General features: G+C 41.8%; 1 protein-coding gene across 1 annotated transcript; it reads right to left on the reverse strand.

Annotated features, from left to right (window-relative positions):
* Positions 1-1503: 1503 nt before the first annotated feature.
* Positions 1504-21685, reverse strand: tm6sf2a (transmembrane 6 superfamily member 2a). Its single transcript, XM_060905369.1, has 10 exons — positions 21594-21685; positions 18995-19098; positions 18330-18427; positions 18120-18223; positions 17891-17973; positions 17625-17749; positions 9417-9518; positions 8994-9086; positions 6975-7094; positions 1504-1713 (listed from the first exon to the last, which is right to left on the reverse strand). The coding sequence occupies exons 1-10, from the start codon at positions 21683-21685 to the stop codon at positions 1504-1506; spliced, it is 1131 nt and encodes a 376-aa protein (XP_060761352.1).
* Between the last annotated feature and the right edge of the window lie 1093 nt (positions 21686-22778).

The following is a 22778-nucleotide window of genomic DNA, read 5'->3' on the forward strand; positions in this document are numbered from 1 at the left end:
ACCCTGGACAAGTCGCCAGGTCATCACAGGGCTGACACATAGACACAGACAACCATTCACACTCACATTCACACCTACGGTCAATTTAGAGTCACCAGTTAACCTAACCTGCATGTCTTTGGACTGTGGGGGAAACCGGAGCACCCGGAGGAAACTCACGCCGACACGGGGAGAACATGCAAACTCCACACAGAAAGGCCCTTGCCGGCCACGGGGCTCGAACCCGGACCTTCTTGCTGTGAGGCGACAGCGCTAACCACTACACCACCGTGCCGCCCCTACCATGCTATTTTACACCTTAATCTTACCATGTGGGGTCCGTTTGGACCCCAATACTTTTCTTTAAAATTAAAGCTTATAAAGACAAAATCACCAGATAAGTTTTGTTCAGAACATCTTGTATTAATAACAGCAATACACTAAAGGGCCCAAGGCATAAAGAACACACTTAACCTTCATCCTACCAGCCAATTTTACATACACAAACTACCAGGCGGGGTCCGTATGGACCCCAGGAGGGAATACCTTGAAATCAATGCAGTAAGAACCAATTCAATGCAGCAAACAGACATAACTTTATTGAAGAACAAAATCCACTATGGCTGAATATCAATGATGTATTATAAATGCAATAACATTGCAATAACTAGCATACATGTAGCAAATTATAGCGCCACAAAAAAAAATTGGCATTATATACATGATTTTTACAGCTCATGCAGCTGTAAAACATTCTGGATTACAACTTAGGTCTTTTCTTACAGAATTTAAAACAAAAAAGTAATTGTAAAATAATTTAGGGCTTTTGTTTTGCAGCCTGGTCTTATTGCAGCAGTGGGGTCCACACGGACCCCGAGAAGGAATGCCTTGGTAGTTTCATTATGGAACATAAAAGAAATAAAAGAAGTTAACTTTCAGTGTGCTATTCAATTATAAAATGAAAGACAGATAAACTTTACTCTGGGGTCCGGTTGGACCTCAGTAACAAATTAATTATACCTTCACAATGCAAAAAGCTGATCTTCCGGTGCTTTAGTGTTTTAATTAAGACATAAATTCTGACAAATTCATAAAACGGTGAGGCAGTATGTCACATATTTTTAAAATGGCAAACAAACATATAGGTGCGGGGTTCAGATGGACCCCACTTGGTAGGATGAAGGTTAAACATTGCTGTGAAATCAAGCCTCAAAGACTCTCGGTATGAAGTTATTCTACAGTTGGTGTTGTGTTGGCAGAAACATGTGTGTCAGAGTCCAGAGTTGCTGTCTGGATTGCATCGAATGACTCATTCTTCCAGCAGAGATAAGCTCGAGAACAGTGGAGCTGATTTGAATCCATACAGCAGAAACAAGGGTCATTGAGAAGAGAAGTAGTCGCGTTGTTCACCACTGGGTGCTCCGGAGTCTAGACACAATCAGGAGTCTCAGTTCCCATCTCACCTACTGTACATGTCTAAGTTTGTAGGTTCTTAAGACCTTTGCTTTGTTGGTTTTGATGCATCTAGTTGCGCTTTTTGTCGTCGCCTGCTTGTCCCGGAGGCACCGGCTTCATGAAAAAGGCTGGGTCTATGTGGCAGCGTGCAGCCAGGAGGACCGGAACAGCCATATACACAAGGTTAAGGGTCATCACTAGGCTCCACTCCTCTTTAGGGATGCGATAGGTGAAGGGTGTCCGCGAGTGCACGGATGCACCGATGTACGTCCACTGCATCTGCAGGTGCAGCCCAAAACATGACACATTTAATCACTGTATTTAACAGTTATTCCACGAAATCGAGTCGTACACGAGGTCATACTCGACGAGGCACCTAGCGCTGAATCGGCTGTAATCCATGTACGGCAAGATTGAGTGGAATAACTGTTTTATTCTATCCACATTCACTGGATTTTGAAAAACGGAGCATTTTTATTTTTATTTTTTGCAAACTCAATCAGTGAAAACTTTATACAAAACAAAATAATTTCCGCTTAGAATGTAAACAAACCGGTGAAATGACAGGAGCGATTTGTGAAAAATTCGATAATAATAATTCTTGAAAATTAAAAAAAAAAAGTTCTTACTATCAGATACTTTTATTTCATATTTTGTTGCTTGTTTTGTATTTTTACCTCGCCTGCTGGCGGCACGGTGGTGTAGTGGTTAGCGCTGTCGCCTCACAGCAAGAAGGTCCGGGTTCGAGCCCCGTGGCTGGCGAGGGCCTTTCTGTGTGGAGTTTGCATGTTCTCCCCGTGTCCGCGTGGGTTTCCTCCGGGTGCTCCGGTTTCCCCCACAGTCCAAAGACATGCAGGTTAGGTTAACTGGTGACTCTAAATTGAGCGTAGGTGTGAATGTGAGTGTGAATGGTTGTCTGTGTCTATGTGTCAGCCCTGTGATGACCTGGCGACTTGTCCAGGGTGTACCCCGCCTTTCGCTCGTAGTCAGCTGGGATAGGCTCCAGCTTGCCTGCGACCCATTAGAACAGGATAAAGCGGCTACAGATGATGAGATGAGATGAGACCTCGCCTGCTACGGAGTAAGCGGGGCGAGGCATTGTTTTCGATCGGGTTTCTTTGGGTTTTTTTGTAAACGATATTACAGGAAAACAGATGGATCTATCTTGATGAAACTTTCAAGATAGATGGGCATTGGTCTCAAATAGAACCTCCAACATTTTGAGGGTCATCCGGTCAAGGTCACCAAAAAGGTCAAAATCGTTTTTGTTGTGGCTACTGCCTCAGATAAAGGCGCTAGCCACGACATCATCATGCTGTAAGAATGTAAGAGTGTAATAGTCGCGCACTGCGCATGCACATACACGTGTTCCGATTAAAATGGCCGGTGAGTGTATACAATTCGGTTCACCATTCGAAATAAATGGACTAGACTAAAGAAATCGCTTTCAGACATGTTTATGCTTATTCCAGAGGGAAAGTGTGGTCATATTTTGAAATATACTCCAGGTACACTGTAAAATATAATAAGTTGACTTTACTTAAAAAAATATGCAAAGTCGTTGCCTCAAAAAAAGTCATTTATGTTGATTTAGATAAATTAGATTGGGTTAACTTATTTTTTGTGAGTTTGCAGTACTCAAATTAACTTAGATTAGTTTGATTACATTAACTTATTTATTTTGAGTTTGCAGTACTCACATAAACTTATATTAATTTGATTACATTAACTTATTTATTGTGAGTTTGCAGTACTCATCTTATATAATTTTGATTACATTAACTTATTTATTTTAAGTTTACAGTACTCAAATCAATGGAATTCATGAATATTAAGTTAAATTTATGAAAAAAGATATCTGAAAGCCATTGATTTGAGTACTGTAAACTTAAAATAAATAAGTTAATGTAATCAAAATTATATAAGATGAGTACTGCAAACTCACAATAAATAAGTTAATGTAATCAAATTAATATAAGTTTATGTGAGTACTGCAAACTCAAAATAAATAAGTTAATGTAATCAAACTAATCTAAGTTAATTTGAGTACTGCAAACTCACAAAAAATAAGTTAACCCAATCTAATTTATCTAAATCAACATAAATGACTTTTTTTGAGGCAACGACTTTGCATATTTTTTTTAAGTAAAGTCAACTTATTATATTTTACAGTGTATATATACTCTTTCCTCGCCTTCTTCGGTCAGTGGTCCCATGTGTGATGTCGATGTGACGCGCTTCCTGAGTTGTTACAGGAAGTTGTCAAAAAGAGTATTGAGACCACTGAGCTCTAGTGCCGGGCCTTTTCCAGGAAATCAGAGTTCGGGTCATGGCGACAGCCTGTGTATGTCAGCCTCGTTCGGAGGTTTCAGTTTTGAAAACTGTAAAGCCTAGGTCACAACCGGATGTACGATTTTTTGGCTGTGCGATTTTTGGCGGTTCCCAAATCGCTGCGTTTTTTTTTTTGTTCATGGAGAAAGACGCATGTTGGCCGTAAGTTTGTCTTGCAACCTGAAAAAAACGTAAGCGCCCGTAGACTTTGTTTGACATGACAAAGAACCTCTGCGGCCGGTCTGCGGCCAGTCTACGGCTCAAAAATCAGCACGTCACACGCACGCCCTCCGTGCGTTTCACGCGCACCCTCCATGCGTTTCTTGCGTTTTTTGCACGTAGACCGGCCGTAGGAGCACGTACGGCCGGTTGTGACCGAGGCATAAGATGTAAGAGTAGAATAATATAAAGTACAGACACTTGGTATATTTTACTTCTGTGATTTTTAAATTGTTCATTTTTGGATTACGCTTCATTTTTGTCGCTGCTGCCTCATAGAGTAAATCTATATGCTATATTTACTGTATGGACATGGGATCAGAAAACTATTTTATTTATAAGCAGTCGCCACATGGACCCATAGGGTACCTATTTTTTCATGATATCTTCCTTCATATTCATCATAAGTGCTACTGGGCGAAGTTTGTTTTGCCTGGCAACACTTGTTTGGGATTTAGTTTTCGAGTAGAGTTTTTATTTCGTCCTCGGTTGGTTCAGCAACACACTCCGCCATTTTGTTTTTCTCTACTCACGGTATATGAGCTGATATCCTAGTAGTAGAGTAGCCAATTAGAGCACTCAATTGCTCATATCCAGTGAATGTGGACAGTAAAATCTCTGATATACACAAGAAATAAACACAATCTTGGGTTTATTAATACTGTAGTTATCTTTTAGCATGTTTTGTATCACAACACATGGGCTTGTCTCACCAAAATTGTGGAATGGCTTCCTGAAACATATTTTAAGCCCATTTTAAAAAAGGATTAATTCCATAATCAAAAAATAATGAATTTGCTTTGGGTTTATTCTGCCTTTATCTCCGACATGTATTATTTAAAACCAGTTTATACCCAATTCCTACCTCTATCACATATTATTCTATCCACATTCACCGGATATGAGCATTCGCATGCTCTGATTGGCTACTCTACTACTAGGATATCAGATCATATACCGTGAATAGAGAAAAGCAAAATGGCGGAACGCGTTGCTGAACCAATCGAAGACGAAATAAAAACCCTACTCGAAAACAAAACCCCAAAAAAACTTTAAAAAAAGCAACAAAACATGAAATGAAAGTATTTGATGGTAAGAATGTATCTTTTTTATTTTTCAAGAATTATTATTATTATTATTATTATTGCATTTTTCACAAATTGCTCTTGTCATTTCGCCGGTTTGTTTACATTCTAAGCGGAAATGATTTTGTCGGACGTTCTGTATAAAGTTTTTATCAATTGAATTTGCAAAAAATAAAAATGCTCTGTTTCTCAAAACCCAGTGAATGTGGATAGAATAAAACAGTTATTCCACTCAGGGTGCGAGTGTCAAGCTAGGATGCGAGTGGACCCCTGCATGGTCACTTGGCTCTCCAGCTACCTCACTGACAGGCCGCAGTACATCAGGCTGAAGGACATCACGTCTGACACTGTGATTAGCAGCACCGGAGCACCCCAGGGCACGGTGCTGGCCCCTCTTCTCTTCACCCTGTACACCGCGGACTTCTGCTACAACTCGGAGATGTGTCACGTTCAGAAATTCGCTGATGACACAGCCATAGTGGGGTGTATCAGGGACGACAGAGAGGAAGAGTATAGGAGCCTGGTGAGGGACTTTGCCATTTGGTGCAATAGGAACCATCTGCAGCTCAACACCTCAAAGACCAAGGAGTTGGTCATTGACTTTGGGAGGTCCAGACCAAGGTCACGACCAGTTCTGATCGAGGGAGTCGAGGTGGAGGCTGTGGATTCCTACAAGTACCTGGGGCTGTGGCTGGACAGCAAGCTGGACTGGACTTGCAACACCAACCACCTGTACAGGAAGGGACAGAGCAGGCTATACTTCCTTAGGAGGCTGCGGTCCTTTAACATCTGCAGGAAACTCCTGTGGATGTTCTATCAGCCTGTGGTCGCCAGTGTCCTGTTTTACACCGTGGTGTGCTGGGGTGCAGCACATCCAAGAAGGACACATCCAGGCTGGACAAACTGATCAGGCGGGCCGGCTCTGTGGTCGGCATGAAGCTGGACTCTCTGGTGATGGTGGCAGAGAAGAGGACTATGGACAAACTACTGAACATCATGGACGATGCCAGTCATCCTCTGCACACCGTCATTAGCAACCAGAGGAGCCTGTTCAGTGACAGAATGCTCCTTCCCAAGTGCAGGACTAACAGACTTAAAAACTCCTTTGTACAACTCCTCTCTGGGGGGGAGGAGGGGTAACAGGAGGACAGAGGACGGGAAGGAGCAGTAGCCTAGCCTAGCTTGACAAAAAGCAATACTGGACAATGTGCAATATAAATGTGCAATATAATGTGCAGTACCTCTCCTGCTAGACTTTTTTTTCGTATTTTATTTTTTATATTTGTATATGTTAATACTTAATTTATCGAGAAGTTTTCTTTATTTTCTATTCTCTGTTTATTCCGTAATGATGCTGCTGGAATTTTTATTTCCCTGAGGGAACCCTCCCAAAGGGATCAATAAAGTTTTATCTATCTATCTATCTATCTATCTATCTATCTATCTATCTATCTATCTATCTATCTATCTATCTATCTATCTATCTATCTATCTATCTCATCCTACATGGCTTATAGCCGCTATCAGCTTGTGTACGACTCGATTTCGTGGAAAAACTATTAAATAGCTACCATGTGATATGTGATACCAGCGATCACATCTTTTCAAATGTATAAGTTGATATACGGTGTCATAGGGTAGCTGAACACGCTCGGTGGAGAGTGATCACATCCCTATTTTGTACTCATAAGCTAACAGATGGTCTGATAGACAGGTGAAAGAATAATAACAAGAGAAAACATTTCCTGAGGTTCAGTGTTTATCTCTTAAACTCCTTTGCATGGATGTGGAATTGGCAAAAACAAAGCCAATGCTTAGGCCATTATTATTATTATTATTATATTGATGTTATTATGAATAATGTATGGCACGGGTGTATGGCATCAGAACACAACACTTATTTACCTGAACTATAGCTCCTGCAAGGAACAAAGTCCAGTCCATCATCCAAGTGCATCCTGGAACCATCAGCCCGTAGACCAACAGAGTTAGCAGGGGAAAGGCATAGAAGAGGAACACCAACATCTGCAGCGGGACAGAACATTAACATTCATCTAAAACAGGTTCTTATGGACCGAAGCATAGCACTTCAGCCACAGCTGTGTTTCTGAATGCTCTAAAATGTTGAGCAAACAGGGTTTTAGCTTCAGCAATAGTCCTCTTACAGTGGTGCTTGAAAGTTTGTGAACCCATTAGAATTTTCTATATTTCTGCATAAATATGACCTAAAACATCATCAGATTTTCACACAAGTCTGAAAAGTAGATAAAAAGAATCCAGTTAAACAAATGAGACAAAAATATTATACTTGGTCATTTATTTATTGAGGAAAATGATCCAATATTACATATCTGTGAGTGGCAAAAGTATGTGAACCTCTAGGATTAGCAGTTAATTTGAAGGTGAAATTAGAGTCTGGTGTTTTCAATCAATGGGATGACAATCAGGTGTGAGTGGGCACCCTGTTTTATTTAAAGAACAGGGGTCTATCAAAGTCTGATCTTCACAACACATGTTTGTGGAAGTGTATCATGGCACGAACAAAGGAGATTTCTGAGGACCTCAGAAAAAGTGCTGTTGATGCTCATTGGGGTGGAAAAGGTTACAAAACCATTTCTAAAGAGTTTGGACTCCACCAATCCACAGTCAGACAGATTGTGTACAAATGGAGGAAATTCAAGACCATTGTTACCCTACCTAGGAGTGGTCGACCAACAAAGATCACTCCAAGAGCAAGGCGTGTAATAGTCGGTGAGGTCACAAAGGACCCCAGGGTAACTTCTACGCAACTGAAGGCCTCTCTCACATTGGCTAATGTTAGTGTTCATGAGTCCACCATCAGGAGAACACTGAACAACAATGGTGTGCATGGCAGGGTTGCAAGGAGAAAGCCACTGCTCTCCAAAAAGAACATTGCTGCTAGTCTGCAGTTTGCTAAAGATCACGTGGACAAGCCAGAAGACGATTGGAAAAATGTTTTGTGGACAGATGAGACCAAAATAGAATTTTTTGGTTTAAATGAGAAGCGTTATGCTTGGAGAAAGGAACACACTGCATTCCAGCATAAGAACCTTATCCCATCTGTGAAACATGGTGGTGGTAGTATCATGGTTTGGGCCTGTTTTGCTGCATCTGGGCCAGGACGGCTTGCCATCATTAATGGAACAATGAATTCTGAATTATACCAGCGAATTCTAAAGGAAAATGTCAGGACATCTGTCCAGGAACTGAATCTCAAGAGAAGGTGGGTCATGCAGCAAGACAACAACCCTAAGCACACAAGTCATTCTACCAAAGAATGGTTAAAGAAGAATAAAGTTAATGTTTCGGAATGGCCAAGTCAAAGTCCTGACCTTAATCCAATGGAAATGTTGTGGAAGGATCTGAAGCGAGCAGTTCATGTGAGGAAACCCACCAACATCCCAGAGTTGAAGCTGTTCTGTACGGAGGAACGGGCTAAAATTCCTCCAAGCCGGTGTGCAGGACTGGTCAACAGTTACCGCAAACGTTTAGTTTCAGTTATTGCTGCACAAGGGGGTCACACCAGATACTGAAAGCAAAGGTTCACATACTTTTGCCGCTTACAGATATGTAATATTGGATCATTTTCCTCAATAAATAAATGACCAAGTATAATAATTTTGTCTCATTTGTTTAACTGGGTTCTCTTTATCTACTTTTAGGACTTGTGTGAAAATCTGATGATGTTTTAGGTCATATTTATGTAGAAATGTAGAAAATTCTAAAGGGTTCACAAATTTTCAAGCACCACTGTAGATACTGATCTATCATGGGAATATGTTTTTGATGGAGATTACGATGCACTCTGGAGAACAGCATCGACCAAATTCCATGGAAGTAAATGTAAATAGGCTTTTTAATAAATATTTGATAATAAATATCAGAATGTAGACCAATTCTTACCATGACCTTCGGGAAGGCCACACTGTCCTTCATGTAGGGCTCGTACTGGTAAATGTAGGTGAAACACACGTCCAGCGTGCACTCAAGAACAACCTGGAAGTCATTCCAGAACACTGGATTAGCTACAGCTTCACTAAATGAAGGAATTAAAGGAACGTTTAACTTGAAAAGAAAATCAGATTCAGTTATGAATGTCAGACTAAAATATAGATCATAATGACTTCCTTGACAGAAAGAAAGAAAGAAAGAAAGAAAGAAAGAAAGAAAGAAAGAAAGAAAGAAAGAAAGAAAGAAAGAAAGAAAGGTGTCTAATGAGTCGAATGTTGTTTCAGGCTAAAATATACCCTTAAGAGCGTGAAGAAAGGAATGAAGGAGAAAGAAAAAAAACAAGAGAAAAGAAAAGGAGAGGAGAAAAAGACGTACAAATCCTCTGAACACGGTGAACGCCATGGCTCCGAGCACAGTGAGTGTGAGCAGGAAGTCTATGGGGCGAAACAGAAGCCTTTTGTTCTGTTCTGCTGCAACCTACAGAAACATCCAAACATCTTTAAACATGCATGCTCTGTATACATACTATACTCTATACCCGATACATTATACACTACACCTTATACTCTACATAATATACGATATATCCTATGCACGGGCGGCACGGTGGTGTAGTGGTTAGCGCTGTCGCCTTACAGCAAGAAGGTCCGGGTTCGAGCCCCGTGGCCGGTGAGGGCCTTTCTGTGTGGAGTTTGCATGTTCTCCCCGTGTCCGCGTGGGTTTCCTCCGGGTGCTCCGGTTTCCCCCACAGTCCAAAGACATGCAGGTTAGGTTAACTGGTGACTCTAAATTGACCGTAGGTGTGAATGTGAGTGTGAATGGTTGTCTGTGTCTATGTGTCAGCCCTGTGATGACCTGGCGACTTGTCCAGGGTGTACCCCGCCTTTCGCCCGTAGTCAGCTGGGATAGGCTCCAGCTCGCCTGCGACCCTGTAGAACAGGATAAAGCGGCTAGAGATAATGAGATGAGATCCTATGCACTGCAACTATACAGTATACACTCGGCGGCCACTTTATTAGGAGCACCCATACATCCACCTGCTGTTTTACGCGGTTCTCTAATCAGCCGATCCCTTGACAGCAGCACGATGCATCAAATCATGCAGATACAAATCAAGAGCTTCAGTTATTAATCTTCACTTCATTCAAACATCAGAATGGGAAAAATTGTGAGCTCAAAGAAAGTGTGACTTTCTTTCACTGTGGCATGGGTGTTGGTTTGAGCCAGATGGACTGCTGGTTTGAGTATTTCAGAAACCGCTGATCTCCTGAGGTTTTCACACGCAACAGTCTCCAGAGTTTACACAAACAGAATGGTGCAGAAAACAAAAAACATCGAGCGAGTGAGTGAGCGACAGTTCTGTGGGTGGAAACAAATGCCTAGTTGATAAGCGAGAGCAGAGGAAAATGGCCAGATTGGTTCAATAGTAACTCAGAGCAACTCTTTATAACCGTGGTGAGCAGAAAAGCATCTCAGCATGCAACAGCAGAAGAACACATTGGGTTCCAGTCCTGCAGCCATGAACAGGAGTCTTAGAATCAAGAACAAGTTCCTATTAAAGTGGCCGGTCAGTGTACACTATATGCGATACACAAAATACCATACACCAGCGGTCCCCAACCTTTTTTGCGGCACGGACCGGTTTGATGTCAGACAATATTTTCACGGACCAGCCTTTAAGGTGTGGTGGATAAACTGTGGTATTTTCTAAATATAGTAATAAACGTGAATCCACTGTGTACTCGTATGCAACTTTATTAGCAACATCCTTGTAACATCGCGTCAGCAACATAACATGAGTAATGTCCTCTCTCCAACATTCTTGGTCGCTGAGATAAGCGTCCTGACATGCGTCAAGAGTAGAGCATGTGAACGGAGCAGACGAATTTTGAAAAGAGCGCGGAGCGGGATTTTTTTTTTCAAGGATGGGAAGGATGGAGCGAGGCAATGGCCCGCTCCAGTTTCGCCCCGTTACCGCTCACATCACGAATCTGAAGCATGCCCAACGTGGCTCAGAATGAACGACAGCGGTGTTTGTTTGCCACCTGCACTCCGCCTGCTCATGATGCGTTTAGAGGCAGCTCGGAAAAACGCGTTTCCACGTGTTAAAAATTAATTAAGTGGTTGTAATGGCTGTAAAAAGTGCAGGGGACAGAGGGCAGAGATACGGGAAGTGCTCCGCGTCTGCTACGCACATGCGTGCACATATTTTTTGAGCGAGCGTGGAGTGGAGCGGGATGCAATCTTGGTGGAGCGCTGAGCGGTAACGGGCGAAGCGGCATGGTGCGACATTGAGCGGGGAGCGAGCGGAGCGACCACCTCCGTGAGCGAGGACCGAAATTCTCGCCGCTCCACTCCGCTTACATGCTCTGGTCAAGCGTGAGTTATAGACGGATGTAACGGAGAGAATCCGGTCATTTTTCAAAATCAAACATCGTTCAGACTCAGATAATGAATGAAACGGAAATAGTGCAGGTTATTTATTCTTTCTGTGTGGCCCGGTACCAAATGACCCACGGACCGGTACCGGTCCGCAGCCCGGGGGTTAGGGACCGCTGCCATACACTATACTCTATACACTATACACTATACATTATACACATCACATGATACTCTATTGTCTTTACACTATACATTACACACAATACTCTATACACGATATACTACACACTATACACTATATGGTATATGCTATACACTACCGTTCAAAAGTTTGGGGTCACCCAGACAATTTTGTGTTTTCCATGAAAAGTCACACTTTTATTTACCACCATAAGTTGTAAAATGAATAGAAAATATAGTCGAGACATTTTTCTGGCCATTTTGAGCATTTAATCGACCCCACAAATGTGATGCTCCAGAAACTCAATCTGCTCAAAGGAAGGTCAGTTTTATAGCTTCTCTAAAGAGCTCAACTGTTTTCAGCTGTGCTAACATGATTGTACAAGGGTTTTCTAATCATCCATTAGCCTTCTGAGGCAATGAGCAAACACATTGTACCATTAGAACACTGGAGTGAGAGTTGCTGGAAATGGGCCTCTATACACCTATGGAGATATTGCACCAAAAACCAGACATTTGCAGCTAGAATAGTCATTTACCACATTAGCAATGTATAGAGTGGATTTCTGATTAGTTTAAAGTCATCTTCATTGAAAAGAACAGTGCTTTTCTTTCAAAAATAAGGACATTTCAAAGTGACCCCAAACTTTTGAACGGTAGTGTATACTATTACACTGCACACTATATAATATACAGCAGGCTTGTAGTACTCAAGTCCGACTCGTGCCCTAATTTTACGGACTTGTGACTTGACTGCATTCGGACTCGTAAATTGGAGACGAGGACTCTGATTTTTTCTTTATTTTTTTGTAACATGCCATAATAATTTGGCATAAGATCTTTGATTTTAAACATGTTTATGTAAAATTTTGAAACACGCACACAAGTGCCAACATCACAACAAAGCAAACCCAAGTTCCCTGCCATGTAGTTCCATGGTGTCAGAATTAAAGCTTTTGTTTTTGAGCTGCATCGCGTTTGTGTACCATAGTCATGTTTTTGAAATGCACACGAGTGCACTTGTTACAGTAAAGCACATTAGAGTGTGATGTTATGGTTTTGAAGTGGATACTTAACATTAGTGCCACCAGCCTTTTCCTAAATATTCCTGATAGAAGACATCTTTTCGTTTTTTGTCAATTTATTGTAGGCTATGGTATAGGACATACATCTTCACACTACTCAAAGCTATCAATGTGTTTTAGAGAACGTGTGCGTGCATGCGTGACAGCTGTGTCATTTGTGTCGGACTTGACTCGGATCAATAGTGGACTCGACTCGGACTTGATTCAAACTTTTCTTTAATGACTTGGACTTGACTCGGACTTGAGCACTGGGAACTCGAGACTGGACTCGAATATACAGTAGACGCTATACTGTATACACTATATGATATACACTATATACTATTATTATACATACGGGCCACTTTTTCCATAGAATAAAAACATGTATTCTACGTATTCCCTTCTAGTGGGTTTACTGATGGCATGCAATATTGTTATCATATCGCTTATCCTCCATGTTTTACGTCACTCTCCCTAACGGAGAATGAGCGTGCAATATTGTTATAATATTGCACATTGTCAAGACAACACGACATCACACATCGGAGCTCATGCGAAGATCCAGTGACAAACCTTTTCTGCTGCGCATGCGCACAATCATTTCTTTGTCAGCCAGGAAAGAGAGACGACGAGGCTAATCCAGTGCTACTGCTAGGATTAGCTATGCTATGATTAAGCACTAAATAAACGGACTAAAAACTGAAACCAAAGACACGAACACCCGAAAGGCTACCAAAACTTCATTATATATCCTTCATGCATATTTACAAGAGAAAAAAACATACCAACGGATATCGAAAAACTGGAAAAGAGACATGTCGGAGATGTAAAACTTCCGTGCTAGTGAGTGACTGTGATGGTTTGTAAACAAACATGGCCGTGAGGATTGCTTTGTTAAAAGCGGACGATTTTTGAGAGAATTTTGGCTCCCAGGTCGCTCTGTTGTGTGTGGTTGTCGATGTTGATTTTAAAAGTAACTAAGTACATTACACAGGGAAAATAATAATAATACTCGGCTTGCCTGCACTAGCATTGGCCTGCACTAACACTACACCAGCTAGAATGTAACTGGACTGCCACACTAACAGCACTAAGTCGCAGGTAAGCTTGCACTGGCCTTCGCCTGGGCTGCCAACTCTCACGCAATGAGCGTGAGACACACGCATTTGATTGTCTTCACACGTTCACACGCCATACCTCCAATTTCTCACGCTAGAAAAAAATCTAGTTTATCTATCTAATCTAGGCTACCCATTGCGTCGCGCCAACCACTTGCGATCAATCAATTACGCCTTACGCACGGCTAAACAGGCAGAGAGGTGTTCCCTTCTGTACACACTCCCCTATGGTAGGCGGCGCATCTAATGATGCTGCACTCGCCAGAAGTTGGATAATTGTCTACCGTCAATTTAGAGGAAGAGGAGAGAGAAGAAGGTATCCGAGTTGAAGACGGGTGTCTCAGACAGGTTTGTACATATGCACGCCAATGTGTGGTGTTACTGGCGTAATTATGAACTTGTATAAAGTTTCTGAATCGTTTTAGCCTATAAGTGTTGTGAGAATATTTAATGCCATATCGAGAGCTGTGTACTAGGCATGCTAAATCATTATAGGCCTACTGCCGTGCCACAGCCTCTATCTTCCCCAACAAGCAGCACGGGACAGCACCTCCTTAGCACACGGTTATTAAGGCGCATTTTTAGTTTGTTTACTGTATGTTATCATACTTTATGACTTTATTTGAAGCCATACTGGAAATGTTGTAAAATAAAGCAAGTAAGAGATAATATTACAAATGCAAGAAGAGCCATTAGCCGCCATACCTATTGTTTATTTACAGGGTATTTATTTTTAATTATTTATGTTGTATGTAATTGCTCAGTTAAAGTAAATAAAGCATGGTCACCTGTTATATCAAAGAACTTGAACTTGTGAATAATTAAAAAAAAAGGCAGAGAACAATATACTGAGGAGACAGGGTTTCAAAGAGGGCAAGACACGTAGAGAATATTTGTCAGATAACAGGCCCTGACGAATGCTCTATTACTAATAAGAAACATAGATAAGAAATAAATTAATAAGAAATATATTAATATAGCTTAGTTAAGTATGACCAAAATTTTTAAGCCCAACTTTGTGTGCACATTCCCACCTATGGCCAAGGTTCAGCTTTTTGTGTTTCAATACTGTTCAAACTTAATCATTTTAATGTTTCTTGTAGCACATGCACATTTTGCTTACTGTTTAAGCATTTTATTTGTTCTTTTGCTGTTGATATTTTTCCCCATGCCAATCTTCTGCTGAACCCAGTGGTGGGGAAAGCCCTTAAATGCATAATGAATAGTCAGTGAGGGACAAGCTTATTTTTTGCAACAGTTATTAAAAACTTAACATTTAGTTTCAATTCAGAAGGTGTTTAGGCTTAGCCGATGAAATATTTTCAAACATGAACTTGCCTTTAAATCTGAAACACAGGTCTATAGGGCTACAGGAACATTGGCAGTCATCTGTAGTTTTCTAGTGTGGGGGCTTTTAAGCCAAAACTTGGTACTTGGTGCTTTTGTTGGCCACAAGCTGAAGGCCTGGCAAGTCAGGGTGTGTAAGAATGTAGGTATGGCACAGCAGGCCACTCCAAAAATCCACCAGAATGCAGGAACATCTACTAAATCCAAAATCTCAACTTCCCACCCCCCACCCCCCCATTGTCCATCTCCAGCTGGACGACCCACAAACAAAACACCAGAATGCAGGGGGACAAGTGAATATCAAACTGAATACAAAATTCCCACTTACTGCATGGTGTGCGGAAAAATTTTGCCATCGACCCCCCCCCAAAAAAAATCTCACTCCAAGGAATTTCAAAAAGTTGGCAGCCCTGCCTTCGCTAATGCTACTGCTGAATGCTACACCAGCTAGAAAGTAACTGGACTGATGCACTAACAGCACCGAGTCGCAGGTAAGCTCGCACTGGCCTTCTAGAATGCTGATATGAAGAGAGTGTGTATGTATAATAATATTGGCTGGGTTTTTTGTGGTCTATCAGATATATTCCATTCAGCTACTCATCTTCGACTCATTCAGTATCATGCTAGCTGAATGGACTATATCTGATATACCACTCAACGCCAGTCAATATTATTTAAATACACTATACACTATACAGTAGACGCTATACTGTGTACACTATATAGTATACATTATACATTTCACACGATACTCTATATTCCTTACACTATACAGTACACACTATCCACTATACTGTAGATGGCTTGCAACCACGTGATCAAAATGTGCTACGTCATGAGCGTCCACCACGATGGTGGATATACAAAGCAACTAGGATGGCAGTCACTGAAAGTGTGTCTGTAAACAGTGCTGAATTTTCTCAGTATTTGAACGCTCGAGGGAAGGTTCAATACAAAGAGGAGATAGATATGTGTGGTTTTGACCCATATTATTTTAAAAAGTCAGACTTTTCTGAAGATAAGACGCTTTTACCGACCATCGAGTACCACTACAGGTCATTGCGTCCAATGCCTTTTTGTCCAATAGTTAAGACATTTCATCCAAAGCCTTTTTCATACGCACTATCAATTATTTTGTATTTCAGGTATTCGTTTGTTCGAAAAAAAGGAGGAATTCTTAATAGAAGTTGACCGAAGCAAAACACATTTTTGTAAAGCAAATGAGTGCCATAATGCATGCGCTTCAGCACTAAAGAGCGTACCGAGGGGCGTAACCATGTCGGCCCGTGCCGCTTGCTGACCCTGGGATGAGTTCACTCCCTTGTCATTGCAGGCTGCTCACTTGCATGTCTATGTTTCAGGCTGGATCATATTAAATCTTCAGGCGTGGAGCAGCGCTCTCGCGGGGGCTTCATTCGTGAATCCCGGGCGGAGGCGCGGTCCTACCGACCCAAGACCATGCTCTTTTGAAAGGGGGAGGCTTAGAAGGAGGTGCCTGTAAAATTTAGCTTCGCTGTGAGCTCCGTTGGCTGAGTTATTAATTTTTAAAGCCAGCTGGATCATGTTTAGGTGCTGAGCGGCGCTCTCACGGGGGGCTTCGTTTGTGAACACAGGAATACCTGAAATATAAAATAATTGATAGTGCGTCTGAAAAAGGCTTTGGACGAAATGTCCCAACTGTTGGACAAAATGGCATTGGACGACATGTCCTGATCCCCTCATTTCCTCTCCGTACTAAGCCTCAGAGTTTCCTCGCCCTCTTTCCGAATCACGGACGGAATTCTAAAAAATCGGAACGTGCCACGGTCGCGAGTACTGTTGTGACCACAACCATATACAGCACAAAGATACGGCATAGCTAAAAGAACGCTTAAAGCAGCGGAAAAACAAAGAGAGTTCCACACGCGTGGCTATGTTTTGTCTGGAATGTCGCTTGACCCTGCATTTGTATCTCCACCAACACGGCCGACATCCGGGTTTCTATTTTGCTTTGACGTCGCTTGGAAGTCAAGGATACATTGTAGACATTATTTTATATGCATAAATATGTGATAAATGTATAGCTGCATTTGTCTTTTTTTCCATCAGAAACCTCACCGGGCGGCACAGTGGTGTAGTGGTTAGCGCTGTCGCCTCACAGCAAGAAGGTCCTGGGTTCGAGCCCCGGGGCTGGCGAGGGCCTTTCTGTGTGGAGTTTGCATGTTCTCCCCGTGTCCGCGTGGGTTTCCTCCGGGTGCTCCGGTTTCCTCCACAGTCCAAAGACATGCAGGTTAGGTTAACTGGTGACTCTAAATTGACCGTAGGTGTGAATGTGAGTGTGAATGGTTGTCTGTGTCTATGTGTCAGCCCTGTGATGACCTGGCGACTTGTCCAGGGTGTACCCCGCCTTTCGCCCGTAGTCAGCTGGGATGGGCTCCAGCTTGCCTGTGACCCTGTAGAGGGATAACGCGGCTAGAGATAATGAGATGAGATGAGATGAGAAACCTCACCTTGTCTGCTGGAATGATTGGCAGCTCTCTTGGCCTGTTGAAAAGCTTCACTGTTGTCCATATGGGCAGGATCAGGAAAATAAGGTTGAGCCAAAATGCTGGATAGATGTTCTTGGCATGTTTACCTGCAATGAAATAATTCAAGCGATTGTAGCTATATTTTACCAATACACTGTAGAGTTGGCAGTTGCATTCGTTGAAGCGTTCCAAGACTGTTTTCACTGAAATCAAACAACAATGGATCAGGAAGAGCTGGTTTGTCTCACCTATGACAACGCTTGGAATAAAGACGATCTGAGTGGCTACCATGGAGCCGGCCCAAAGAAGAGCCAAACTCCGATACGGCTTCCTGTCGAGAACGTGAAAGAAACTTTATTAGCATAGACGTTCTAAGCATTTAAATGAAAACACAGTATGCAGAGCTTTCATCGAATATAGCTGAAGCGTCCATGGCATCTTGAAATGAAATGCTTTGAATAAAGGGTCAGTGTTCACCTTTTCCACATGCGGTGGATGATGGCGAGGAGCAAAACAAAGTGCACCCCTCCATTCCAGTAGTTCTTCATGATGCAGTGTGCTGTGTTCATGTACGGTTCACCCTGAACCAGAGGAAAAGCATGTTTGAACTGAACTGTGTTTTGTTTCAAATTCTTAAGATATTAAGAGGTGTGTGTGTGTGTGTGTGTGTGTGTGTTTCGCATTAACCTTGTTAAGGTAGAAATCTATAAAGCCTTTGATATATCCATCCAGCTCAAGAGCACACGTAAGGTCAACAATGGAGGTGAAAGAAAACACAACGAATACTAAAACAAAGAAAAAACATAGCAGGAAAAGTGATCACAGTTAGCCCCCCGGCTGTGTTTCTTTCTTCGACTCCCTCTCCATCAGCCCATGCTTCCCTCTATGCTGTTCTCTCCATCACTCTTTCACTTTTCCTTTCCACTCCAGATATTGATTTCTCCCTGACTGTGAGTTTATGATGGCCCATGGCTATGTAGGTGAAGTTGGATCTCTATCACTGACAAACAGACCTGCCTTTCCTTTGGCGCACAACCACAGTGCTGAAAAGGGCATCTCCTGATGTTTAAGAATAGCCACATCAGACCTAGCAGCAGGGTGAGGGTGAAATTAGGAGTGACAGGAAAACAGAGCGAGGGAGGAGAAAACCCGAGGGAGCCGTGAGGCCCAGCTACTGATTGAATGCTGCGTTGTTTCAGAGGTGAGTTTTCGCCACTGCTCGCTCAAGGATTAAGGACAGATTCGATTTCTTTCTCTGCTTTTTAACATGCTCTGCTTCCATACATACAAAACCACAATGGTATTGTTTGAGCAGAAATATAATGTAAAAGTTCTACACAAACTAGACTTACCATAAAACAGGAAGTCTACAGATTTTTCTTTTCGAACACACAGATATGCCATGAAGAAAACTGCAGCGAGAGTAGCTACTTCAACTCCCAGTATAACCAGTGGCCTAAAGGAAAACAGAGTACATTTCAAGTTAAAGGTGAGGTCCAGACTAGAAATGTGTAACTATAGAGCTATTTTTGGCCTTAATACAGGGTTTTCAGAGAGCCCTTCTTTAGGCATGGAAAAAAAATCGCATACCACTTTATGATTGCAGCACTGATTCATTAATCAAACAAATACAGTATGTTTCATCATGTATATTTACAACCCCGATTCCAAAAAAGTTAGGACAAAGTACAAATTGAAAATAAAAACAGAATGCAATAATTTACAAATCTCAAAAACTGATATTGTATTCACAAAAGAACATAGACAACATATCAAATGTCGAAAGTGAGACATTTTGAAATTTCATGCCAAATATTGGCTATATTTGAAAATTTCATGACAGCACACATCTCAAAAAAGTCGGGACAGGGGCAATAAGAGGCTGGAAAAGTTAAAGGTACAAAAAAGGAACGGCTGGAGGACCAAATTGCAACTCATTAGGTCAATTGGCAATAGGTCATTAACATGACTGGGTATAAAAAGAGCATCTTGGAGTGGCAGCGGCTCTCAGAAGTAAAGATGGGAAGAGGATCACCAATCCCCCTAATTCTGCGCCGACAAATAGTGGAGTAATATCAGAAAGGAGTTCGACAGTGTAAAATTGCAAAGAGTTTGAACATATCATCATCTACAGTGCATAATATCATCAAAAGATTCAGAGAATCTGGAAGAATCTCTGTGCGTAAGGGTCAAGGCCGGAAAACCATACTGGGTGCCCGTGATCTTCGGGCCCTTAGACGGCACTGCATCACATACAGGCATGCTTCTGTATTGGAAATCACAAAATGGGCTCAGGAATATTTCCAGAGAACATTATCTGTGAACACAATTCACCGTGCCATCCGCCGTTGCCAGCTAAAACTCTATAGTTCAAAGAAGAAGCCGTATCTAAACATGATCCAGAAGCGCAGACGTCTTCTCTGGGCCAAGGCTCATTTAAAATGGACTGTGGCAAAGTGGAAAACTGTTCTGCGGTCAGACAAATCAAAATTTGAAGTTCTTTATGGAAATCAGGGACACCGTGTCATTCAGACTAAAGAGGAGAAGGACGACCCAAGTTGCTATCAGCGCTCAGTTCAGAAGCCTGCATCTCTGATGGTATGGGGTTGCATTAGTGCGTGTGGCATGGGCAGCTTACACATCTGGAAAGACACCATCAATGCTGAAAGGTATATCCAGGTTCTAGAGCAACATATGCTCCCATCCAGACGACGTCTCTTTCAGGGAAGACCTTGCATTTTCCAACATGACAATGCCAAACCACATACTGCATCAATTACAGCATCATGGCTGTGTAGAAGAAGGGTCCGGGTACTGAACTGGCCAGCCTGCAGTCCAGATCTTTCACCCATAGAAAACATTTGGTGCATCATAAAACGGAAGATACGACAAAAAAGACCTAAGACAGTTGAGCAACTAGAATCCTACATTAGACAAGAATGGGTTAACATTCCTATCCCTAAACTTGAGCAACTTGTCTCCTCAGTCCCCAGACGTTTACAGACTGTTGTAAAGAGAAAAGGGGATGTCTCACAGTGGTAAACATGGCCTTGTCCCAACTTTTTTGAGATGTGTTGTTGTCATGAAATTTAAAATCACCTAATTTTTCTCTTTAAATGATACATTTTCTCAGTTTAAACATTTGATATGTCATCTATGTTCTATTCTGAATAAAATATGGAATTTTGAAACTTCCACATCATTGCATTCCGTTTTTATTTACAATTTGTAGTTTGTCCCAACTTTTTTGGAATCGGGGTTGTATTACATCCACTCAAATTATTATCAATTAGAATAATAGGCCATGGCCTAATGGTTAGAGAAGCAGCTTTAGGACCAAAAGGTTATCGGTTCAATTCCCTGAACCGGCAAAAAATGTGTGAAGTGCCCTTGAGCAAGGCACCTGCTCCCCAGGCTACTCTGGGTATGTTGTACGTCACTCTGGATAAAAGTGTCTGCTAAATGCCAGTAATGTAAGTTTCCAAAACAAACCTTGTAGATTTGAAACTTCTCCTAGTTTTATTAATATCACAGTTGATTATTTGTCTATCCCAGCCCACCCCATCCCAGTGTTTTATTCCTCTTATACCACAGCGATTTGCTAATCATGACTTTTTTTAACCTGTTAATGAACACATCACGTCACCAGTCTCCTGACTAGTTTCCTGTGGTGGAAAACTCTTACAAAGCACTGACACCTGACACTGGAGGCTCCTTCTGTAAGAATTAAATAAACATCTCCTTCCAGAAAAATGATTATACATTACGCTAAACAGTGCCGCAGACATACAGTGTTTGGTACGATGGAAATGATAGCGTATTAGAATAAGTGTATTCAAAGTATATTAAACCTTGCAGTCACTGAATTGAACTACTGTCAGAGCTGCTGTTATAGAAAAGGAACCAACACCTTGTGATCAATCATATTTAAGAATCGAACTGAAGACTTACTTTTGCAAAGCAGAAATGTTGTTTGCTGAATAAAATACAAGCGGTGCCGTCAGAGATAAAATAAAGGTAAATAGCTCCTTTGGAAAAGCCATGCTGTCTCCAATAGAAGGATAAAAATGTATTGGAATTAAGTGCGACAGTGAGAGATAAAAAGAAATATTGAAAAAATAAATAATACATTCATGCAGGCTGTTCCTAAAGGTAGTGTCAGGAGGTGAAATGCAGCTGTGAATCTCTGCCAACACACTGATTTCATCCAGGCTGCAGTTAAGGGTAATATAGGGCTCTGTGTCAAAGTCCATGAACTGAGGAAGAGCAGTCAGTCCAGGGCATTGATAATAGAGTGGCGTATTCACCTCTCATTTCCATAAGGGGGCGTTAGAAAGCCTCAGAAGGACAAGCTTTCGGAAGTGAGTGGTTTCCCATGAGCCACGTCTGCTGCATATTGATACACGAGCTTCAAATTGAGGTTAGGAATCAAAATAAAATGTTAATATTTCATCAGGGTCACTGAAAGCATGCTGACCATGATGATGATGATGATGATGGTGGATTCTTGCGTCGAAGGAAACGCGTGAATATCCGGCGACACTAGTGATGACTCTTTTTATGAGAGAAGAGACCAGTCCTAGAGCCACAAGCCCTGTCACATATGCTGTACTGGTACAAAGGGCTGGTCGTGGTGTTAGTGGCCTTTAGCATGATGTCATTGTCATAATGGGAGGAAACTGGGGAACCAGGAGGAAACCCATACAGACAAGATATTAATCATGGTCAAAACACAATAAATATATGTTATTTACCAGCTGGGAGGTCTGTATTGTGAAATACCGTGACCGAGGTCTTGAAATAGTCAAGTCAAGTCAAGTTTATTTGTATAGCGCTTTTAACAATAAACATTGTCGCAAAGCAGCTTTACAGAATTTGAACGACTTAAAACATGAGCTAATTTATCCCTAATCTATCCCCAATGAGCAAGCCTGTGGCGACGGTGGCAAGGAAAAACTCCCTCAGACGACATGAGGAAGAAACCTCGAGAGGAACCAGACTCAAAAGGGAACCCATCCTCATTTGGGCAACAACAGACAGCCTGATTATAATATTAACAGTTTTAACATGAGGACAGTTTCGTTGATGATGTAAACTCTTCATTGATGGAAACTTGAGTGCAAAACTGTTCATGAT

Source organism: Neoarius graeffei, chromosome 23 (genome assembly GCF_027579695.1).
Source record: "Neoarius graeffei isolate fNeoGra1 chromosome 23, fNeoGra1.pri, whole genome shotgun sequence".
Taxonomy (NCBI): Eukaryota; Metazoa; Chordata; class Actinopteri; order Siluriformes; family Ariidae; genus Neoarius; species Neoarius graeffei.